Genomic DNA, 17889 nt, shown 5'->3' on the forward strand with positions numbered 1-17889 from the left:
GCAGGATGCTTGCGCATCAGTTGAGGCGACAGCGAGGAAGATTGGGCGGATGAAGGATTCGGGGGGGGGGGGGGGGGAGACAGGGTGGTCACAGAGTCAGGGAAATCCTAGGTCCAGACGGGTTCCCAGCTAACATTTTATGATGGAGGGCATGTCATTGTGGCAATCACAGATTTGTGCCGGAAGGGCTGGACCCTACGTTTAGGGTTTGGGAGCGGGCAGGGGTAGAGTGTTTTAAGGACCTGATTGTGGTGGAGTAGGTTTGCAGAGTTGGGAGAGTTGGAATAAGAGTTCCAGTTGCCGAGGGGGAACGGGTTCCGATATCTGCAGATCAGGGCCTTTGTTAGGAAGGAGGTGGCCACAATTTGGAGATTGCCACCCCCGCTGTTGCATGAAAACACTCTGTCTGAGGAAGAGATAGGGGAGGGTAGGATCTTGGACATATACGGGGACCTAATGCAAGGGGATAGGTAATCGGTAGAGGATGCAAAGCAAAAGCTGATGCAGAGTTAATGAATGAGGCCCTGCAAAGTGTAAATTTGACCTTGGTCATGTGCATGGTTAAGCCTCATTCAGTTTAAAGTGGTGCACAGAACGCACATGATTGTGGCGTGGGTGAGTGTTTGTTTTCGGGGAGCTAGATGCGGGTGGTGCAGTCAATCGCACCCATTTGTTCTGGGCATACCCGAAGTTGGAGGAGTTCTGGAAGTTATTTGCAGGGACTTCGTCGGAGGTTCTGGGGTGAGGGTGGTTGCGAACCAATGGGTGGTGGTATTCGGGGCATCAGATCTAGTTAGGGTGGCAGGATCCAGAGCCACCTAAAGCATTGGGCTGGGTGAGTGACTTAGCGGAATTCCTTAATTTGAAGAAAATGATCTGAGGAGGGGTTCTTTTCAAGATGGAGGTTGTTCATCGCCTTCTGTAATGGATGATAAACGTCAGCCGGGGGTTGTTTTTACTGTACTGTGGGTATTTGTTTTTGTATGTTTTGGTTCAAATGGGTGTTTGGTGCTTTGTAAATAATCTTGAATAAAAATATTTTAAAAATTGATGTTATATTTGTAGCCATGATGTGGAGATGCCGGCGTTGGACTGGGGTGAGCACAGTACGAAGTCTTACAACACCAGGTTAAAGTCCAACAGGTTTGTTTCGATGTCACTAGCTTTCGGAGCGCTGCTCCTTCCTCAGGTGAATGAAGAGGTCTGTTCCAGAAACACATATATAGACAAATTCAAAGATGCCAAACAATGCTAGGAATGCGAGCATTAGCAGGTGCTTAAATCTTTACAGATCCAGAGATGGGGTAACCCCAGGTTAAAGAGGTGTGAATTGTCTCAAGGCAGGACAGTTGGTAGGATTTTGCAGGCCAGATGGTGGGGGATGAATGTAATGTGACATGAATCCCAGGTCCCGGTTGAGGCCGCACTCATGTGTGCGGAACTTGGCTATAAGTTTCTGCTCGGCGATTCTGCGTTGTCGCGGGTCCTGAAGGCCGCCTTGGAGAACGCTTACCCGGAGATCAGAGGCTGAATGCCCTTGACTGCTGAAGTGTTCCCCGACTGGAAGGGAACATTCCTGCCTGGTGATTGTTGCGCGATGTCCGTTCATTCGTTGTCGCAGCGTCTGCATGGTCTCGCCAATGTACCACGCTTCGGGACATCCTTTCCTGCAGCCCCTCATACGCTGCAGGAAAGGATGTCCCGAAGCGTGGTACATTGGCGAGACCATGCAGACGCTGCGACAATGAATGAACGGACATCGCGCAACAATCACCAGGCAGGAATGTTCCCTTCCAGTCGGGGAACACTTCAGCAGTCAAGGGCATTCAGCCTCTGATCTCCGGGTAAGCGTTCTCCAAGGCGGCCTTCAGGACCCGCGACAACGCAGAATCGCCGAGCAGAAACTTATAGCCAAGTTCCGCACACGAGTGCGGCCTCAACCGGGACCTGGGATTCATGTCACATTACATTCATCCCCCACCATCTGGCCTGCAAAATCCTACCAACTGTCCTGGCTTGAGACAATTCACACCTCTTTAACCTGGGGTTACCCCATCTCTGGATCTGTAAAGATTTAAGCACCTGCTAATGCTCGCATTCCTAGCATTGTTTGGCATCTTTGAATTTGTCTATATATGTGTTTCTGGAACAGACCTCTTCATTCACCTGAGGAAGGAGCAGCGCTCCGAAAGCTAGTGACATCGAAACAAACTTGTTGGACTTTAACCTGGTGTTGTAAGACTTCGTACTGTTATATTTGTAGTTATTTGAAGAGTCATGTTACAGCTGCAGAGCTCTTATACGGATTCCAGCTAGTGTAATAATAATAATCTTTATTAGTGGATCAAGTAGGCTTACGTTAACACTGCAATGAAGTTACTGTGAAAATTCCCTAGTAGCCACACTCCGGCGCCTGTTCGGGTAGAATTCAGAATGTCCAATTCACCTAACAAGCACGTCTTTCTGGACTTGTGGGAGGAAACCTGAGCACCCAGAGGAAACCCACAGTCATGGGAGAACGTGCAGACTTCGCACAGACAGTGACCCCAAACCGGGAATCAAACTCGGGTCTCTGGTGCTGTGAGGGAACAGTGCTCACCACTGTGCTGCCGTACTGCCCATATGTACTGAATTGTGTTCTAGACGTCGCATTTTAGGAAAGATCCGAGGCCTAGATTCAGAAGAATGACATTTTGGTGAAAAGGATTAAATTCAGAGGACAGGCTGCATAGACTAGGCTTTCTCTTTATTTCCATTTTCTTTAATGTAGAAGATTAGAGGGTGATCAGAGTTATTTAAGATGATTAAAGAATATGACATGGTAGGAAGACAAACTATTTCTTTCTAATGAGTTTATAACAATAAAATCATCTTTATTATTGTCATAAGTAGGCTTACATTAACACAGCAATGAAGTTACTGTGAAAGAGGCATAACCTTAAAATTAGAGCTAGGCTGTTCAAGGTCGATGTCAGAAGCATTTTGGGCATAGCCAGCATCACCCATATCCCATATACGAATTTTAAAACATTTTAAAGGAATAGATTTCAACATACAGTCTGGATCAGTGCAAACTGGCCCAATTTTGGAGCAAAAGCAACAAATTGCTAGCCAGACATTTGCTTCCTCAAACAGGAAACAACTGGTGCTTCTCGAAAATGTAAATGCTAATTCTGTTGAAACATTAAACGTTAAATTACAGCATACCTTGAAATGACTAGCCCCGTCTACAAGAGTGAACTCAACTATCTTAACAATGGTTTTATTGGGAACATTCAGTGCCATTTGGAATTTGAAACTGGTCATGTTTGAGGTATTTGGTACCCACATGTGCACATACCTTTTTACACAAGGGACTGTGTAATTCTAAGATTTAATGTTGTAACTAATATTCCAAATATTTGATGAATGCTCGATGATAACATCCAGCAAATATAGGATAAAATGGGCAATCTAAGAACACATGCAATGTATCGAGATTAGAAATTTACTGAGGATTGTTTGGATCTGAGTGAAGATGAGTGTATTGAATTTGATGCTCAAGACAAGCAGCCAAACAAGGAACAAATTGGTTTGATTATTTTTGTAGAACAGATGTGATAGCATCAAGTGATAACATTTATATGAAGAATATGAAATCTCATTTTGGAAAAGCTACACCACATTGTAAAACAATTAAGCATTAGTAATGGACATTACCTATAACCATTGTAGCCCTAACATACAGCAGACTTAAGACAAATCATAAATCTCATGCATCACTAAACAAAAATCATAAATCTCGTGCATCACTAAACAAAAAGTAACTGCTTCTAGAATGCAATAAGACAATCACAGACCTCCCACTTTTCCCAGCCCATCACGACATGGGCGGCAAGGTAGCAGTGGTTAGCACTGTTGCTTCACAGCTCCAGAGGCTCAGGTTTGTTTCCCAGCTTGGGTCAGTGTCTGTGTGGAGTCTGCACGGGTTTCCTCCCACAAGTCTCGAAAGACGTGCTTGTTAGTTGAATTGGACATTCTGAATTCTGCCTCAGTGTACCGAACAGGCACCGTGGTGTGGCGACTAGGAGATTTTCACAGTAACTTCATTGCAGTGCTAATGTAAGCTTACTTGTGACAATAAAGATGATTAAACTACCACTATCTCTTATTGTTCCCCCCACCCAATTTAGCATTCATCAACTTAGATCAGCTTGCTACAGAAAGCCCTACACAGGGGAACCTATTATCCATCCACCCATTAGCTACATTCAATTTTTTTACAACAGCTAAGCTGCCAGTTCATTGCTTTTTCAGTGGAGCATATTTCAACAGGCATGCAGATTTTTAAGTTGGACTGACTAATTATTGGACCTCAGCACAGACTGTCTATTGTACTTGCCTCTAAAGCTGGACCACAATTGCCATTTGGGAAATTATGTTGGACATGCTCAAGTTCCCCTATAATGTATTTGCTTATGTGGCTATATTGACGACTTTAAAAAAAATCACTTAAGCCGTAACAAATTGCCTCAAAACAATTTTACATTTAATACCTTTTTTCCATTTCAGTGTCTTCAGTTTCATTTTCTTCCACTGCCCCCATTTCCTCTTCATTCTCTGCTTCCATTAGCTCCTCTTCCAATTCCTCCATTTCAGCCACATCTTCCTCCTCACTATCCAATGATGGCCTCTGTCTGGCCATTGGACGACGAAACCGCTGCTTTGGTCTGCATTCAGGGCAGAACCAATCATCATCTGGAATGATCTAAGAGAAATTGGTAATATTAAATAACCAGAATACAATTTAATGTATATAAACCTTTTGTTTTACGAAGTTATGTACAAACCTTAACCTTTGGTCTCAAGCAGTACGTATGGTGACCTCTATCACAGCCGTCACATAAGAGCATGTTTTCTGCATCTCCCTTCTTGTGACAGATCTTACAGCGAGCATTTAGCAAAGATTTGGCCCATACAATGCTGCGATCCAGTGTAGAGAGATGAATGAAAACCTGAGCCAAGCTTGCTGAAGCCACAAGCGACTCTCTCCAGCGATCTAATAACGTCTTCTGAATTTTGCCACCATCACTAGCATCTAAAATGCAATTAAAGGCCATCATTTTGGTCATTTGTCAAAATTTAACAAATTACATTCACAACTTTGCTTTCCACAATTCACCAGTCTTTTAGCCAAGAAGGGATATTAATATCCTGTAATTGGACATTTCCTATTGGCATTTTTTATTTAACAATACTTCACTACTAAGCATAGCAATATTAAAGACGGCAATAATGACTATCAGATGAGGTAAAAATAGAATGTTTTGAACAAAAATGACTCCGCTTTGTTTTGAAAACTAGTTGAACAGTTTTCTGAAGAAAAACTCAGGAATCAGATACATATACCCAACAAAATATTCCCCTGCATCAAACGTTCCCTTGAAGTTGCTTGGCAACCTTAAAGACTAAGTGCAGAGTGTGCACAAGTAAGCCACTTTCAAATGCAAAAAAATGTAAAAGGAGCCGACAACATAACCAAATCATCCTCGCACTTAGAAGAGGGGGAATGTTACCTTGCACTCACGATCTGGCTGGTTTCCAATGGTATCCTATACCTGACATTTCGAGCCATTTTCATTTATGTTGCAAAGATCTCTGGCTTGGAGCCTCATCCTTATGAAAATATACTGGGTGTGGGATTTTCCATACCCCCCACCCCATAGCGTTTTTCTGGTGGCGGAGATGGCTCGTCATTGGTCACTGGAAGATCGTCCAGTCCCACCAATGTCTACAACGCTTTGTATGCACCCCCCCACCACCGGCCCTCTACAGCGGGACTGAAGGATCCCGCTGGTAGTAAGATTCCAAAAATCCTCCCCTTGGTTTGAACCAAAATATCTGCACTTTGCAACGGTCTGCCGTTGCATATTTACTGCTTTCAAGCCAACATTCGATTTGAGAAGGGATCTAGCTCAAGTGCACTGGAAATACTGAAATTGGCTCTCTTCCAATTGGTTATTTTCACTATTGATTGATCTTTTTGTCCCTTTCCACAACTATTTTAAATCTAATTAGTTTAAGGTAACTTCTCAACGTGTTCTTCCGCTAAAACACATTGCTCTTGCCTTACTTCAATCCCCCAAAGTAGATCTGGCACAGTTTCTATTCTCATTGGGGAAGAAACACACTGATTAAAGATATTCCATAGGTAATCCATAGAATCCCTACAGTGCAGAAGGAGGACACAGCCTATCGGGTCAGCACTGACCCTCTGAAAGAGCATCCTAACTAGGTCCACTCCCCGCCTTATCCTTGTAACCCCACCAAACCTGCACATATTTGGACTGTGGGAGGAAACGGAACACCGGGTACACCCGTGCACACCCAAGGAATATTTCATCCTCATTACCTCCTATATAGTGGGCTGGTTTCTCCGCTGGCGGGATGCTCCGTTTTGCCGGCAGCCCGGGGGTTTCCCCGAGGGCGTGGGGCTGCCCCACAATGGGAAACCCCATTGACCGGCCGGTGTTACGGAGCATCCCGCCAGCATGCTGAACCAGAAATCTGGCGCGGTGGGGCGGAGAATTCAGTGCATCAGTAAACTAAAATTGAACAGGTTGGGCCTACACCCATTGGAGTTTAGAAGAATTAGAGGTAGTCTTATTGAAACATGGAAGATCCTGAGAGGGCTTGATAGGGTGGATCCAGGGAGGATGTCTCATGTGGGGGAGACCAGAACTAGGGAACAGTTTAAAAGTAAGGGGTCTTCCTTTTAAGTCAAGATGAGAAGATTTTTTTTCCCCCTCAGAGTCATTAGTCTGTGAAACTCTCTTCCCCAGAAAGCAATGGAAGCAGGGTCCTTGAATGTATTCAAAGTTGATCCTAACATTGTATCCTAACCTCCTTGTAGCTCAAGTGGTATTTTAATGGTCCACTGCATTAGCGTATGATTTTCCCTTCAATGTTTGCTCTTTCAATGCTATTCTTTGTAGTTCTGTTGCTGTTTGACTCTCCTAGCTTTCAATCCTTATTGCTTTTCTCTGCTGCTTTTTGCTCTTCCCCCCCCCCCCTCCCCCACCAACCAAATTAGTTTAACCCTCCTCAACAGAACCTGTTAACCGTATGAGGGCAGGGCATTGGCTCCAATTCTCTTCAGATACAACCAATTCACCTTGCAACAGGTCCATCCTCCCCCAGGAATATGAAATTCTTCCTCACAACACTTCCCCACACATCTGGATTACCTTCCTGTTCCTGTACTCACTAAAATGGGGCTCTCACTGGGAGCAAGTCAGAATTTAGGACCTGGTTCATTTTTCTTTTTCCTAACCCTTCTGCCTAGAGGACCTCAGCCCCTTTCCTAACCAAGACATTGGTTCCGACATGGGCAGCACAAGTAGATAGCACTGTGGCTTTACAGCGCCAGGGTCCCAGGTTCGATTCCCTGCTGGGTCACTGTCTGTGCGGAGTCTGCACGGTCTCCCCATGTCTGCATGGGTTTCCTCCGGGTGCTCCGGTTTCCTCCCACAGGCCAAAGACGTGCAGGTTAGGTGGATTGGCCATGCTCAATTTGCCTTGGTGTCCAAAAAAGGTTAGGAGGGGTTACTGGGATAGGGTGGAAGTGAGGGCTTAAGTGGGTCGGTGCAGACTCGATGGGCCGAATGGCCTCCTTCTGCACTGTATGTTCTATGTTCATAGCATCAGACTTGTTCCTCTTCCCCTCTGTGTCTTGCCATTTACTGATAGCCCTTACCCTAGGATACTGCATGGGCGACTTTAATCTTAACATCAATTGGACAAACTAAATTAGAAAAAGTAGCCTGGAGGACGGATTCATATACTGTATCGCAGACAGTTTCTTCGAATAACACATTCTGGAACTTACTAGGGAGCAGGCTATTTTGAGCCTGGTAATGTGTAATTGGGTAGGATTAATTAAAGAGCACATTTTAAAGGATCCTCTAGTCAAAGAGGAACCATAACATGGCAGAATTTGCACGTTCAGTTTGAATGTGAGAAATATGGGTCTGAAACTAGAAACATAAGTAAAGGAAATTACAAGAGTATGAAGATAGTTGTCTAACAGGGACTGAGTAAACAGGAAGACTGTACAAAACCAGTGGCAGACGTTTGTGAAGGGATTTCATAACCCACGAAGATATATTCCATGGAGGAAGAAGATCCTACAAGAAGCATGCATTAGCCCAAGGAAGGCAAGGGTGGTATCAAATTGAAAAAGAAAAGATGCACAATGGTGCAAGGATTAATGGCAGGCCAAAAGATTGGGAACATTTCAGTAATCAGCAAAGGAAAATAAAGAGGCAGAAATTAGAGTATGAGAAAAAAAGGTAGAATTATAAAAACAATAAAAATGGAAAAACATAAGTTAAAAATGCCCATTAGTCCCTTAGAGGGCAAGGCTGGGGAATTAATAACGAGAAATGAGGAAACGGCAGAGGCTTTAAACATTTATTTTGCATCCGCCTTCAGAGTAGAGGATCAAAAAGCACCCCCGAATAGTAGATCAAAAGGGAGGGAAGGAGGAACTTAAAATAATCACGACTAGAGAAAAAGTAATTGGACTTAGGGCCGACAAGTCTCCTGCCCCTAATGGCCTGCATCCTTAGGTCTGAGGGGTTACAGTGATAGTGCATGCATAAGTTGTAATCTTACAAAATTCCCGAGATTCTGGAAAGCTCCCAGCGGATTAGAAAACTGCAAATGTACTATCTCCATTTAAGAAAAGAGGCAGACAGGAATCAGGGAATTAAAGGCCAGTTAGCCCAACATATGCCATTGGGAAAATGTTAAAATCCATTATTAAGGGGGCAATACAGGACGCTGAGAAAATCATAATACAATCAGGCAAAAAGAATAAGGTTTTGTGAAAGGGAAATCGTATTCAACTTAAAGCTAGCTCTTTGACGATGTAATACGCAGAGTGGACAAAGGGGAAATCAATAAATGTAGTGTATTTGGGTTTCCAACGGCAGTGCCACATCAGAGGTTATCATACAAGAACTTATGGTGCTGGGGGTGATATTTGCATGGATAGAGGACTGGCTAACGATTAGAAAAGAGAGTTAATGAACATCAGCCGTTTTGAACATGCCAACCTCGAATGAGTGGAGTGCCACAGGGATCAGTGCTGGGGCTTCAATTATCTATGATCTGTATTAATGATATGGATGAAAGGATCGACTATATTATAGCCAAATTTGTTGACAATACAAAGGTAGGTAGGAAAGCAAGTAGTGAAGGGGATAGAGTCTGTACAGAAATATAGATAGTTTAAGATGAGTGGGCAAAGCTGTCCACTTGGGCAGGAAGACTAGTAAAGCAGATTTTTAAAATGGGGAGAGACTGTATAATGATGTGGTAGAGAGACCTTGATGTCCTCATTAATGAATCACAAGAAGTTAGTATGCAGGTACAGCAAACAATTCGGAAGTTGGTCTTTATGGCAAGGAAGATGGCATGGAAAAAGTAGGGAATTCTTGTTACAACTATACAGGGTATTGGTGAGACTATACCCAGAGAACTATGTACCATTTTGGTCTCCTCACGCAAGGAAGGATATACTGGAAGCAGTTCAGGGAAGGTTCACTAGGCCGATTCCTTATGAGACCATAAGGGCATAAGACATAGGAGCAGAATTAGGCCATTTGGCCCATCGAGTCTGCTCCACCATTCAATCATGGCCGTATGTTTCTCATCTCCATTGTCCTACCTTCTCACAATAACCCCATATCCCCTTATTAATCAAGAATCTATCTATTTCTGTCTTAAAGACCCTCAGTGCTTTGGCCTCCACAGCCTTCTGCAGCAAGAGTTCCAGAGATTCACCACCCTCTGGCTGAAGACATTCCTTGTCATCAGTTTTAAAGGATCGTTCCTTCAGTCTGAGGCTGTGTCCTCAGGTTCTAGTTTTTCCTACTAGTGGAAACATCCGCTGCACGTCCACTCTATCTAGGCCTCTCGGTATCCTGCAAGTTTCAATAAGATTCCTCCTCATCCTTCTAAACTCCAATGAGTACAGACCCAGAGTCCTCAAACGTTCCTCATATGACAAGCTCTTCATTCTAGGGATCATTTTTGTGAACCTCTTCTGGACCCTTTCCAAGGCAAGCACATCGTTCCTTACAGGGCCCAAAACTGCTCACAATACTCCAAATGGGGTCTGACAAGAGCTTTAAGAATGAAGAAACATTGAGCAGTTTGGGCTTATATTCATTGGAGTTTAGAAGAACGAAATATGATCTTATTGAAACTTAGGCCGCGATTAAAGATGGTTCCTTGCCAGCTCCATCAGACCTCCATTCCTCATTGATGGTGCAAACCATGTCCTCAGATTCTCTGTGCACAGAATGTCAGAAAATCTGAAGCCAAAACTTAGCTGTGAATTTGCAGAGATGCATGTCGGTTTTCAATCTGAACCGTACACTGACAAATTTTGGAACAATTCCACCCATAAGATTTTATGGGAGCTTGTTAGGATAGATACTAAGAGAATATTTCCTCTTGTGGAAGAATCTGGAACCCGGGTACAGTTTTCAAATAAGCAGTCTTTTGTTTAAGATGCAGGTGAGAAGGCATTTCTTCTCGGAGGGTTGCTTTTGGAACTCTTCTCCAGCGAGTAGGGGAGACATGGTCATGGAATTATTCAAGGCTGAAATGGCCAGATTTTTGATTGGCAAGAGTGTCAAGGGTTGTGCACAAAAGTCAAGTTAAGGCCACTATCAGATCAGCCATAATCTTATTAAGTGGTGAAGCAGGCTCAAGGGGCTGAATGGCCAATGCCTGCTCCCATTTCTTATGTTCTATGTTGCGCCAGGAAGACAAACCATTCATTGCGGAAGGAGGTTGCTGGGAGGTAAGTCAACCTTTAAAAGCACTTGTCTTTGCAGGGGCAGGCCAGTCGATTTCGGCAGGAGTGGAGCTGGCTGGTTAGTCAATTTCAGCAGGAGCTGAGAATTTTTCTTTTTTTTTTAAAATTAGTTTTTTAGGCGGGAACAGGAAGTCGACCCGCGGACGTCTGGGAAGACCCTCACCAATAAATTCTGGTGGAGAGGAAACCCGAGACACTACACGTGTAGTGTCTCCCACCCGCCCTCCTCCTCTAATCTAATAATAAAACCCATTGGTCTGAGGTAAGTACCATATTTTATTATATTATTATTATTTTTTATAAAAATTTAATTTAGTTGTTAGCCAGATCTTGGTAGAAAGTTAGAGGAATGGCAGGGAAGGGAGTGCAATGTTCCTCCTGCAGGATGTTTGAGGTGAGGGATGCAGTTAGTGTCCCTGCTGATTTTACCTGCAGGAAGTGCTGCCATCTCCAGCTCCTCCAAGACCGAGTTAGGGAACTGGAGCTGGAGTTGGAAGAACTTCGGATCATTCGGGAGGCAGAAGGGGTCATAGATAGCAGCTTCAGGGAATTAGTTACACCAAAGATTGGAGATAGGTGGGTAACTGTAAAAGGGACTGGGAAAAAACAGTCAGTGCAGGGATCCCCCGCGGTCGTTCCCCTGAGAAACAAGTATACCGCTTTGGATACTTGTGGGGGGGGGGGGACTTACCAGGGGTAAGCCATGGGGTACGGGCCTCTGGCACGGAGTCTGTCCCTGTTGCTCAGAAGGGAAGGGGGAGAGGAGCAGAGCATTAGTAATTGGGGACTCTATAGTCAGGGGCACAGATAGGAGATTTTGTGGGAGCGTGAGAGACTCACGTTTGGTATGTTGCCTCCCAGGTGCAAGGGTACGTGATGTCTCGGATCGTGTTTTCCAGGTCCTTAGGGGGGAGGGGGAGCAGCCCCAAGTCGTGGTCCACATTGGCACCAACGACATAGGTAGGAAAGGGGACAAGGATGTCAGGCAGGCTTTCAGGGAGCTAGGATGGAAGCTCAGAACTAGAACAAACAGAGTTGTTATCTCTGGGTTGTTGCCCGTGCCACGTGATAGTGAGATGAGGAATAGGGAGAGCATTTAAACACGTGGCTACAGGGATGGTGCAGGCGGGAGGGATTCAGATTTTTGGATAACTGGGGCTCTTTCTGGGGAAGGTGGGACCTCTACAGACAGGATGGCCTACATCTGAACCTGACGGGCACAAATATCCTGGGGGGGGGGGAAGAGATTTGTTAGTGCTCTTTGGGGGGGGGTTTAAACTAATGCAGCAGGGGCATGGGAACCTGGATTGTAGTTTTAGGGTAAGGGAGAATGAGAGTATAGAGGTCAGGAGCACAGATTTGACGTCGCAGGAGGGGGCCAGTGTTCAGGTAGGTGGTTTGAAGTGTGTCTACTTCAATGCCAGGAGTATACGAAACAAGGTAGGGGAACTGGCAGCGTGGGTTGGTACCTGGGACTTCGATGATGTGGCCATATCGGAGACATGGATAGAGCAGGGACAGGAATGGATGTTGCAGGTTCCGGGGTTTAGGTGTTTTAGTAAGCTCAGAGAAAGAGGCAAAAGAGGGGGAGGTGTGGCGCTGCTAGTCAAGAGCAGTATTACGGTGGCAGAGAGGATGCTAGATGGGGACTCTTCTTCCGAGGTAGTATGGGCTGAAGTTAGAAACAGGAAAGGAGAGGTCACCCTGTTGGGAGTTTTTTATAGGCCTCCTAATAGTTCTAGGGATGTAGAGGAAAGGATGGCGAAGATGATTCTGGATATGAGCGAAAGTAACAGGGTAGTTATTATGGGAGACTTTAACTTTCCAAATATTGACTGGAAAAGATATAGTTCGAGTACAATAGATGGGTCGTTTTTTGTACAGTGTGTGCAGGAAGGTTTCCTGAAACAATATGTTGACAGGCCAACAAGAGGCGAGGCCACGTTGGATTTGGTTTTGGGTAATGAACCAGGCCAGGTGTTGGATTTGGAGGAAGGAGAGCACTTTGGGGACAGTGACCACAATTCGGTGACGTTTACGTTAATGATGGAAAGGGATAAGTATACACCGCAGGGCAAGAGTTATAGCTGGGGGAAGGGCAATTATGATGCCATTAGACGTGACTTGGGGGGGATAAGGTGGAGAAGTAGGCTGCAAGTGTTGGGCACACTGGATAAGTGGGGCTTGTTCAAGGATCAGCTACTGCGTGTTCTTGATAAGTATGTACCGGTCAGACAGGGAGGAAGGCGTCGAGCGAGGGAACCGTGGTTTACCAAGGAAGTGGAATCTCTTGTTAAGAGGAAGAAGGAGGCCTATGTGAAGATGAAGTGTGAAGTTTCGGTTGGGGCGATGGATAGTTACAAGGTAGCGAGGAAGGATCTAAAGAGAGAGCTAAGACGAGCAAGGAGGGGACATGAGAAGTATTTGGCAGGAAGGATCAAGGAAAACCCAAAAGCTTTCTATAGGTATGTCAGGAATAAGTGAATGACTAGGGAAAGAGTAGGACCAGTCAAGGACAGGGATGGGAAATTGTGTGTGGAGTCTGAAGAGATAGGCGAGATACTAAATGAATATTTTTCGTCAGTATTCACTCAGGAAAAAGATAATGTTGTGGAGGAGAATGCTGAACCCCAGGCTAATAGAATAGATGGCATTGAGGTACGTAGGGAAGAGGTGTTGGCAATTCTGGACAGGCTGAAAATAGATAAGTCCCCGGGACCTGATGGGATTTATCCTAGGATTCTATGGGAGGCCAGGGAAGAGATTGCTGGACCTTTGGCTTTGATTTTTATGTCATCATTGGCTACAGGAATAGTGCCAGAGGACTGGAGGACAGCAAATGTGGTCCCTTTGTTCAAGAAGGGGAGCAGAGACAACCCCGGCAACTATAGACCGGTGAGCCTCACGTCTGTAGTGGGTAAAGTCTTGCAGGGGATTATAAGAGACAAGATTTATAATCATCTAGATAGGAATAATATGATCAGGGATAGTCAGCATGGCTTTGTGAAGGGTAGGTCATGCCTCACAAACCTTATTGAGTTCTTTGAGAAGGTGACTGAACAGGTAGACGAGGGTAGAGCAGTTGATGTGGTGTATATGGATTTCAGCAAAGCGTTTGATAAGGTTCCCCACGGTAGGCTATTGCAAAAAATACGGAGGCTGGGGATTGAGGGTGATTTAGAGATGTGGATCAGAAATTGGCTAGCTGAAAGAAGAGAGGGTGGTGGTTGATGGGAAATGTTCAAAATGGAGTACAGTCACAAGTGGAGTACCACAAGGATCTGTTCTGGGGCCGTTGCTGTTTGTCATTTTTATCAATGACCTGGAGGAAGGCGCAGAAGGGTGGGTGAGTAAATTTGCAGACGATACTAAAGTCGGTGGTGTTGTCGATAGTGTGGAAGGATGTAGCAGGTTACAGAGGGATATAGATAAGCTGCAGAGCTGGGCTGAGAGGTGGCAAATGGAGTTTAATGTAGAGAAGTGTGAGGTGATTCACTTTGGAAGGAATAACAGGAATGCGGAATATTTGGCTAATGATAGAGTTCTTGAAAGTGTGGATGAGCAGAGGGATCTAGGTGTCCATGTACATAGATCCCTGAAAGTTGCCACCCAGGTTGATAGGGTTGTGAAGAAGGCCTATGGAGTGTTGGCCTTTATTGGTAGAGGGATTGAGTTCCGGAGTCGGGAGGTCATGTTGCAGCTGTACAGAACTCTGGTATGGCCGCATTTGGAGTATTGCGTACAGTTCTGGTCACCGCATTATAGGAAGGACGTGGAGGCTTTGGAGCGGGTGCAGAGGAGATTTACCAGGATGTTGCCTGGTATGGAGGGAAAATCTTATGAGGAAAGGCTGATGGACTTGAGGTTGTTTTCGTTGGAGAGAAGAAGGTTAAGAGGAGACTTAATAGAGGCATACAAAATGATCAGGGGGTTGGATAGGGTGGACAGTGAGAGCCTTCTCCCGCGGATGGATATGGCTGGCACGAGGGGACATAACTTTAAACTGAGGGGTAATAGATATAGGACAGAGGTCAGAGGTAGGTTCTTTACGCAAAGAGTAGTGAGGCCGTGGAATGCCCTACCTGCTACAGTAGTGAATTCGCCAACATTGAGGGCATTTAAAAGTTTATTGGATAAACATATGGATGATAATGGCATAGTGTAGGTTAGATGGCTTTTGTTTCGGTGCAACATCGTGGGCCGAAGGGCCTGTACTGCACTGTATTGTTCTATGTTCTATATAACTATACCTGTCGTTGCCAAATGTTTTGTTCTTCCTAGTGGTCACTGACTCCATCTCCTCCTGAACTCTGCAGGTGAGAGGTGACCACCTCCTGAAACATGCTATCCAGAAAGCTCTCAGCTTCTCATGTACACTGCAGTGACCTCTGCCACCTCCCAGATCAGCAACGGAGCTGAAACTTTTGATATCACTTCCTGCATAGGTGCTTTCCAGGTTATGCCGAGTGTTCAGGAGATCCCACATAGCATAGGACATGCATGCAATGAGCCTCAGCTATCCTGTCATGTTAGACAACAGTTACTTCAAACTATTAGTTTCGCTTTAGGGAGATCGGACGGTTTAATGCTTAACCACTAGCTAATTAGCTCAATACTTAGCTGTAATTTACACCCACCATTCTTCTTTCTGTTGGGATATTTACAACGGTGTTTTAATTGGAGGGTATTTTCTTCTCACACTGAACTAATAAGTGCAGACACATATTAGTATATTACAGGTCTGGTGACAAAAGGTCTCTATCTCTGTTCAGCTAACTTCACTGGTGTGCAACACAGTCAACTAAACAAAAAAATGGAACCACACACACCATCAGCACAAGCTCGCAATTAAATCAAGACAACCATCCCATGTCAGAATTTGGTAGGTTATTAATGTTCAAGAAACTAGGACCTCCACATACTACCGACCACAAAAATGAATCAACAAAACAATGCTAACAAACAGCTGTCAGTGCAAATTGCAGAGATTTCTTAAATAATGCATTAAGAGGTTTATCGTACTCATTACCAAGAAGTTGTTATAAGCAGGGTCCAATGAATTACACTTGACATAAAAAAAAGTGTAAATTGAACACCATCCAGAGTAAATGAATTGTAGTTTACATCACTGTTTGAAGATTATCTGCAAAGTGCTACTCATTTCCATGAAGCAGTAAATTGGGAAACCCAAGCCTGTTACATTATCACTAGTTGCACACCCAAAAAGTAACAGATATCCCGTACCAGCCTCCCGAACAGGCGCTGGAATGTGGCGACGAGGGGCTTTTCACAGTAACTTCATTTGAAGCCTACTTGTGACAATAAGCAATTTTCAATTCATTTCAGATATCTCATATTTTACCTCCCTCATCATTTGGTGCCATTCACAGAGGACAGCCTAACTTTAGGCTAAAGGAGTCGATTTCACTTTCATTTGCAGAAAATATTTTGAAGTCTTTTCCTAAACAGTTCTTAATATAGTTCTAACTCTCCAACAAGTTCAAACCAAACATTTATATTTGATCATATTTAGCATTCTTGGCAAGTGACTCGAATGTTAAACACATACCATCTTTTTCACTGATTTGATCATCATCTTTCCTTTTCTTCTCATTCTTCTTTTTGTCTTTTTGTTCCTTTTTTACATCATCAGAGTCTCCTGTTTGAAGTGAAAGGATTTCTAATTAATAATTTTCAAACATTACTTAAAGTTTTAAATACATTAGGACACTCATGCTGAACTGAACAAACTGCAGCATTGGAGCCCGATGATTGAATGCTTTGGTAAGGTGAGCTATTGTGTAGTGTCGATCTTAACTTTTCAAAATGCAGTTGATCATTTCAGACAAAATGCACTATTTGTCAACAAATAAGTGTAAATCCTCATTTTGCACAACATTGAGGAAGTAGAGGGTGGTCAGTTTTAAATAATCTTACGAATGCATTAAGTTAGTTGGCTTTGCACCTTGGTCATTGCATCAAAACCCTGCAGGTGTGTGTCTGGGGGGAGAGGAAGCTTAAATATTCATGGTAACTTCTGCTAACCAATCGAATGGAGATTTGGCTTTGTTGAATGGCAGATTTTTGACAACACTGATTTTCTCTACTGAAAATCACCATGCCTTATTGTTACCAAACACATGTGGGAGTTAGAGGGTTATTTTATCATTGAGGAATTGCAGCCAAATTTGATGCCATTTACGCCAAGGCATTCTAGTGTTTAGATCCTGAAAGGTTCATAAGCATGGCATGAACCTACAGCTAGAGCAAATAGGGCATTGATGTACATATTAGGGCAACTGGCAAGACAAAGTAACTCCATTTATATTTGTTAAAGACCTTGGCATGGCATGGCCTCACTTGAAATACTACGTCCAGTTTAGAGGTTTCATCGGTGGGTGATAGGGGTTTTGTAAAGGTGCAGAGAAGGGCCACTAAATTAATTTTCAACTTAGCATATTCTAAAATAGTTGGGGCTGTACACTCCAGAGAAGAATGGACTTTTAGATGGTCTGATTGAGTTTCTCCAGAACAGAAGAACAAATTGTGTTTAGCTGACAGTTTTTTGCAATTAAATCAGTGAGAATGCATAATTTTAAGCTGTTCAAAGCCAGGTTCAAGCTAGACATTAGAAGGTGGTTCCTGTCTTAAAGAGAATAGTGGATCTCAGGAACAAGTTGCCAGCTCAGTTGACCTCTTCCCCCTTTCAGAACAGACAATAGTCATGTTCGGAATGCCTGTAGGACCACAAAAATCACAGCAACATACACAAACAAGATCCACCAAATACAGGAAGAATGGGAAAAAGCACCATTTTATATGTTTAAAAACAGACTAGGGATAAAGACTTCAGTTCTAATATCGGGGAGGGGGGGGGGGGGGAGGGAGAAGAGATGTGATAGAAGAGTGCATTGCAAGATTAAACTTTTATATCTTTACAATACAGAAAAAATCTTCAGAGATCAGGCAAGATTCCAGAATTTCATTGGATTTTGCAATTCAACAACTAGCACTCTAAG

At 44.0% G+C, this 17889-nt stretch overlaps 1 protein-coding gene across 2 annotated transcripts in view; it reads right to left on the minus strand.

Annotated features, from left to right (window-relative positions):
- The window catches only part of baz1a (bromodomain adjacent to zinc finger domain, 1A), a 118094-nt gene that overhangs the window by 18521 nt on the left and 81684 nt on the right, over positions 1-17889 (minus strand). Inside the window, exons 22-24 of one of the 2 annotated variants that reach the window (XM_072488672.1) lie at positions 16440-16529; positions 4836-5077; positions 4536-4747 (exon numbers count right to left, since the gene is read on the minus strand). In XM_072488672.1, the coding sequence (XP_072344773.1) occupies positions 4536-4747; positions 4836-5077; positions 16440-16529 (544 nt within the window). Of the gene's footprint in view, positions 1-4535; positions 4748-4829; positions 5078-16439; positions 16530-17889 lie in introns of both variants that reach the window. The other variant, XM_072488663.1, reaches the window with a different exon arrangement.

Source organism: Scyliorhinus torazame, chromosome 2 (genome assembly GCF_047496885.1).
Source record: "Scyliorhinus torazame isolate Kashiwa2021f chromosome 2, sScyTor2.1, whole genome shotgun sequence".
In the NCBI taxonomy this organism is placed as follows: Eukaryota; Metazoa; Chordata; class Chondrichthyes; order Carcharhiniformes; family Scyliorhinidae; genus Scyliorhinus; species Scyliorhinus torazame.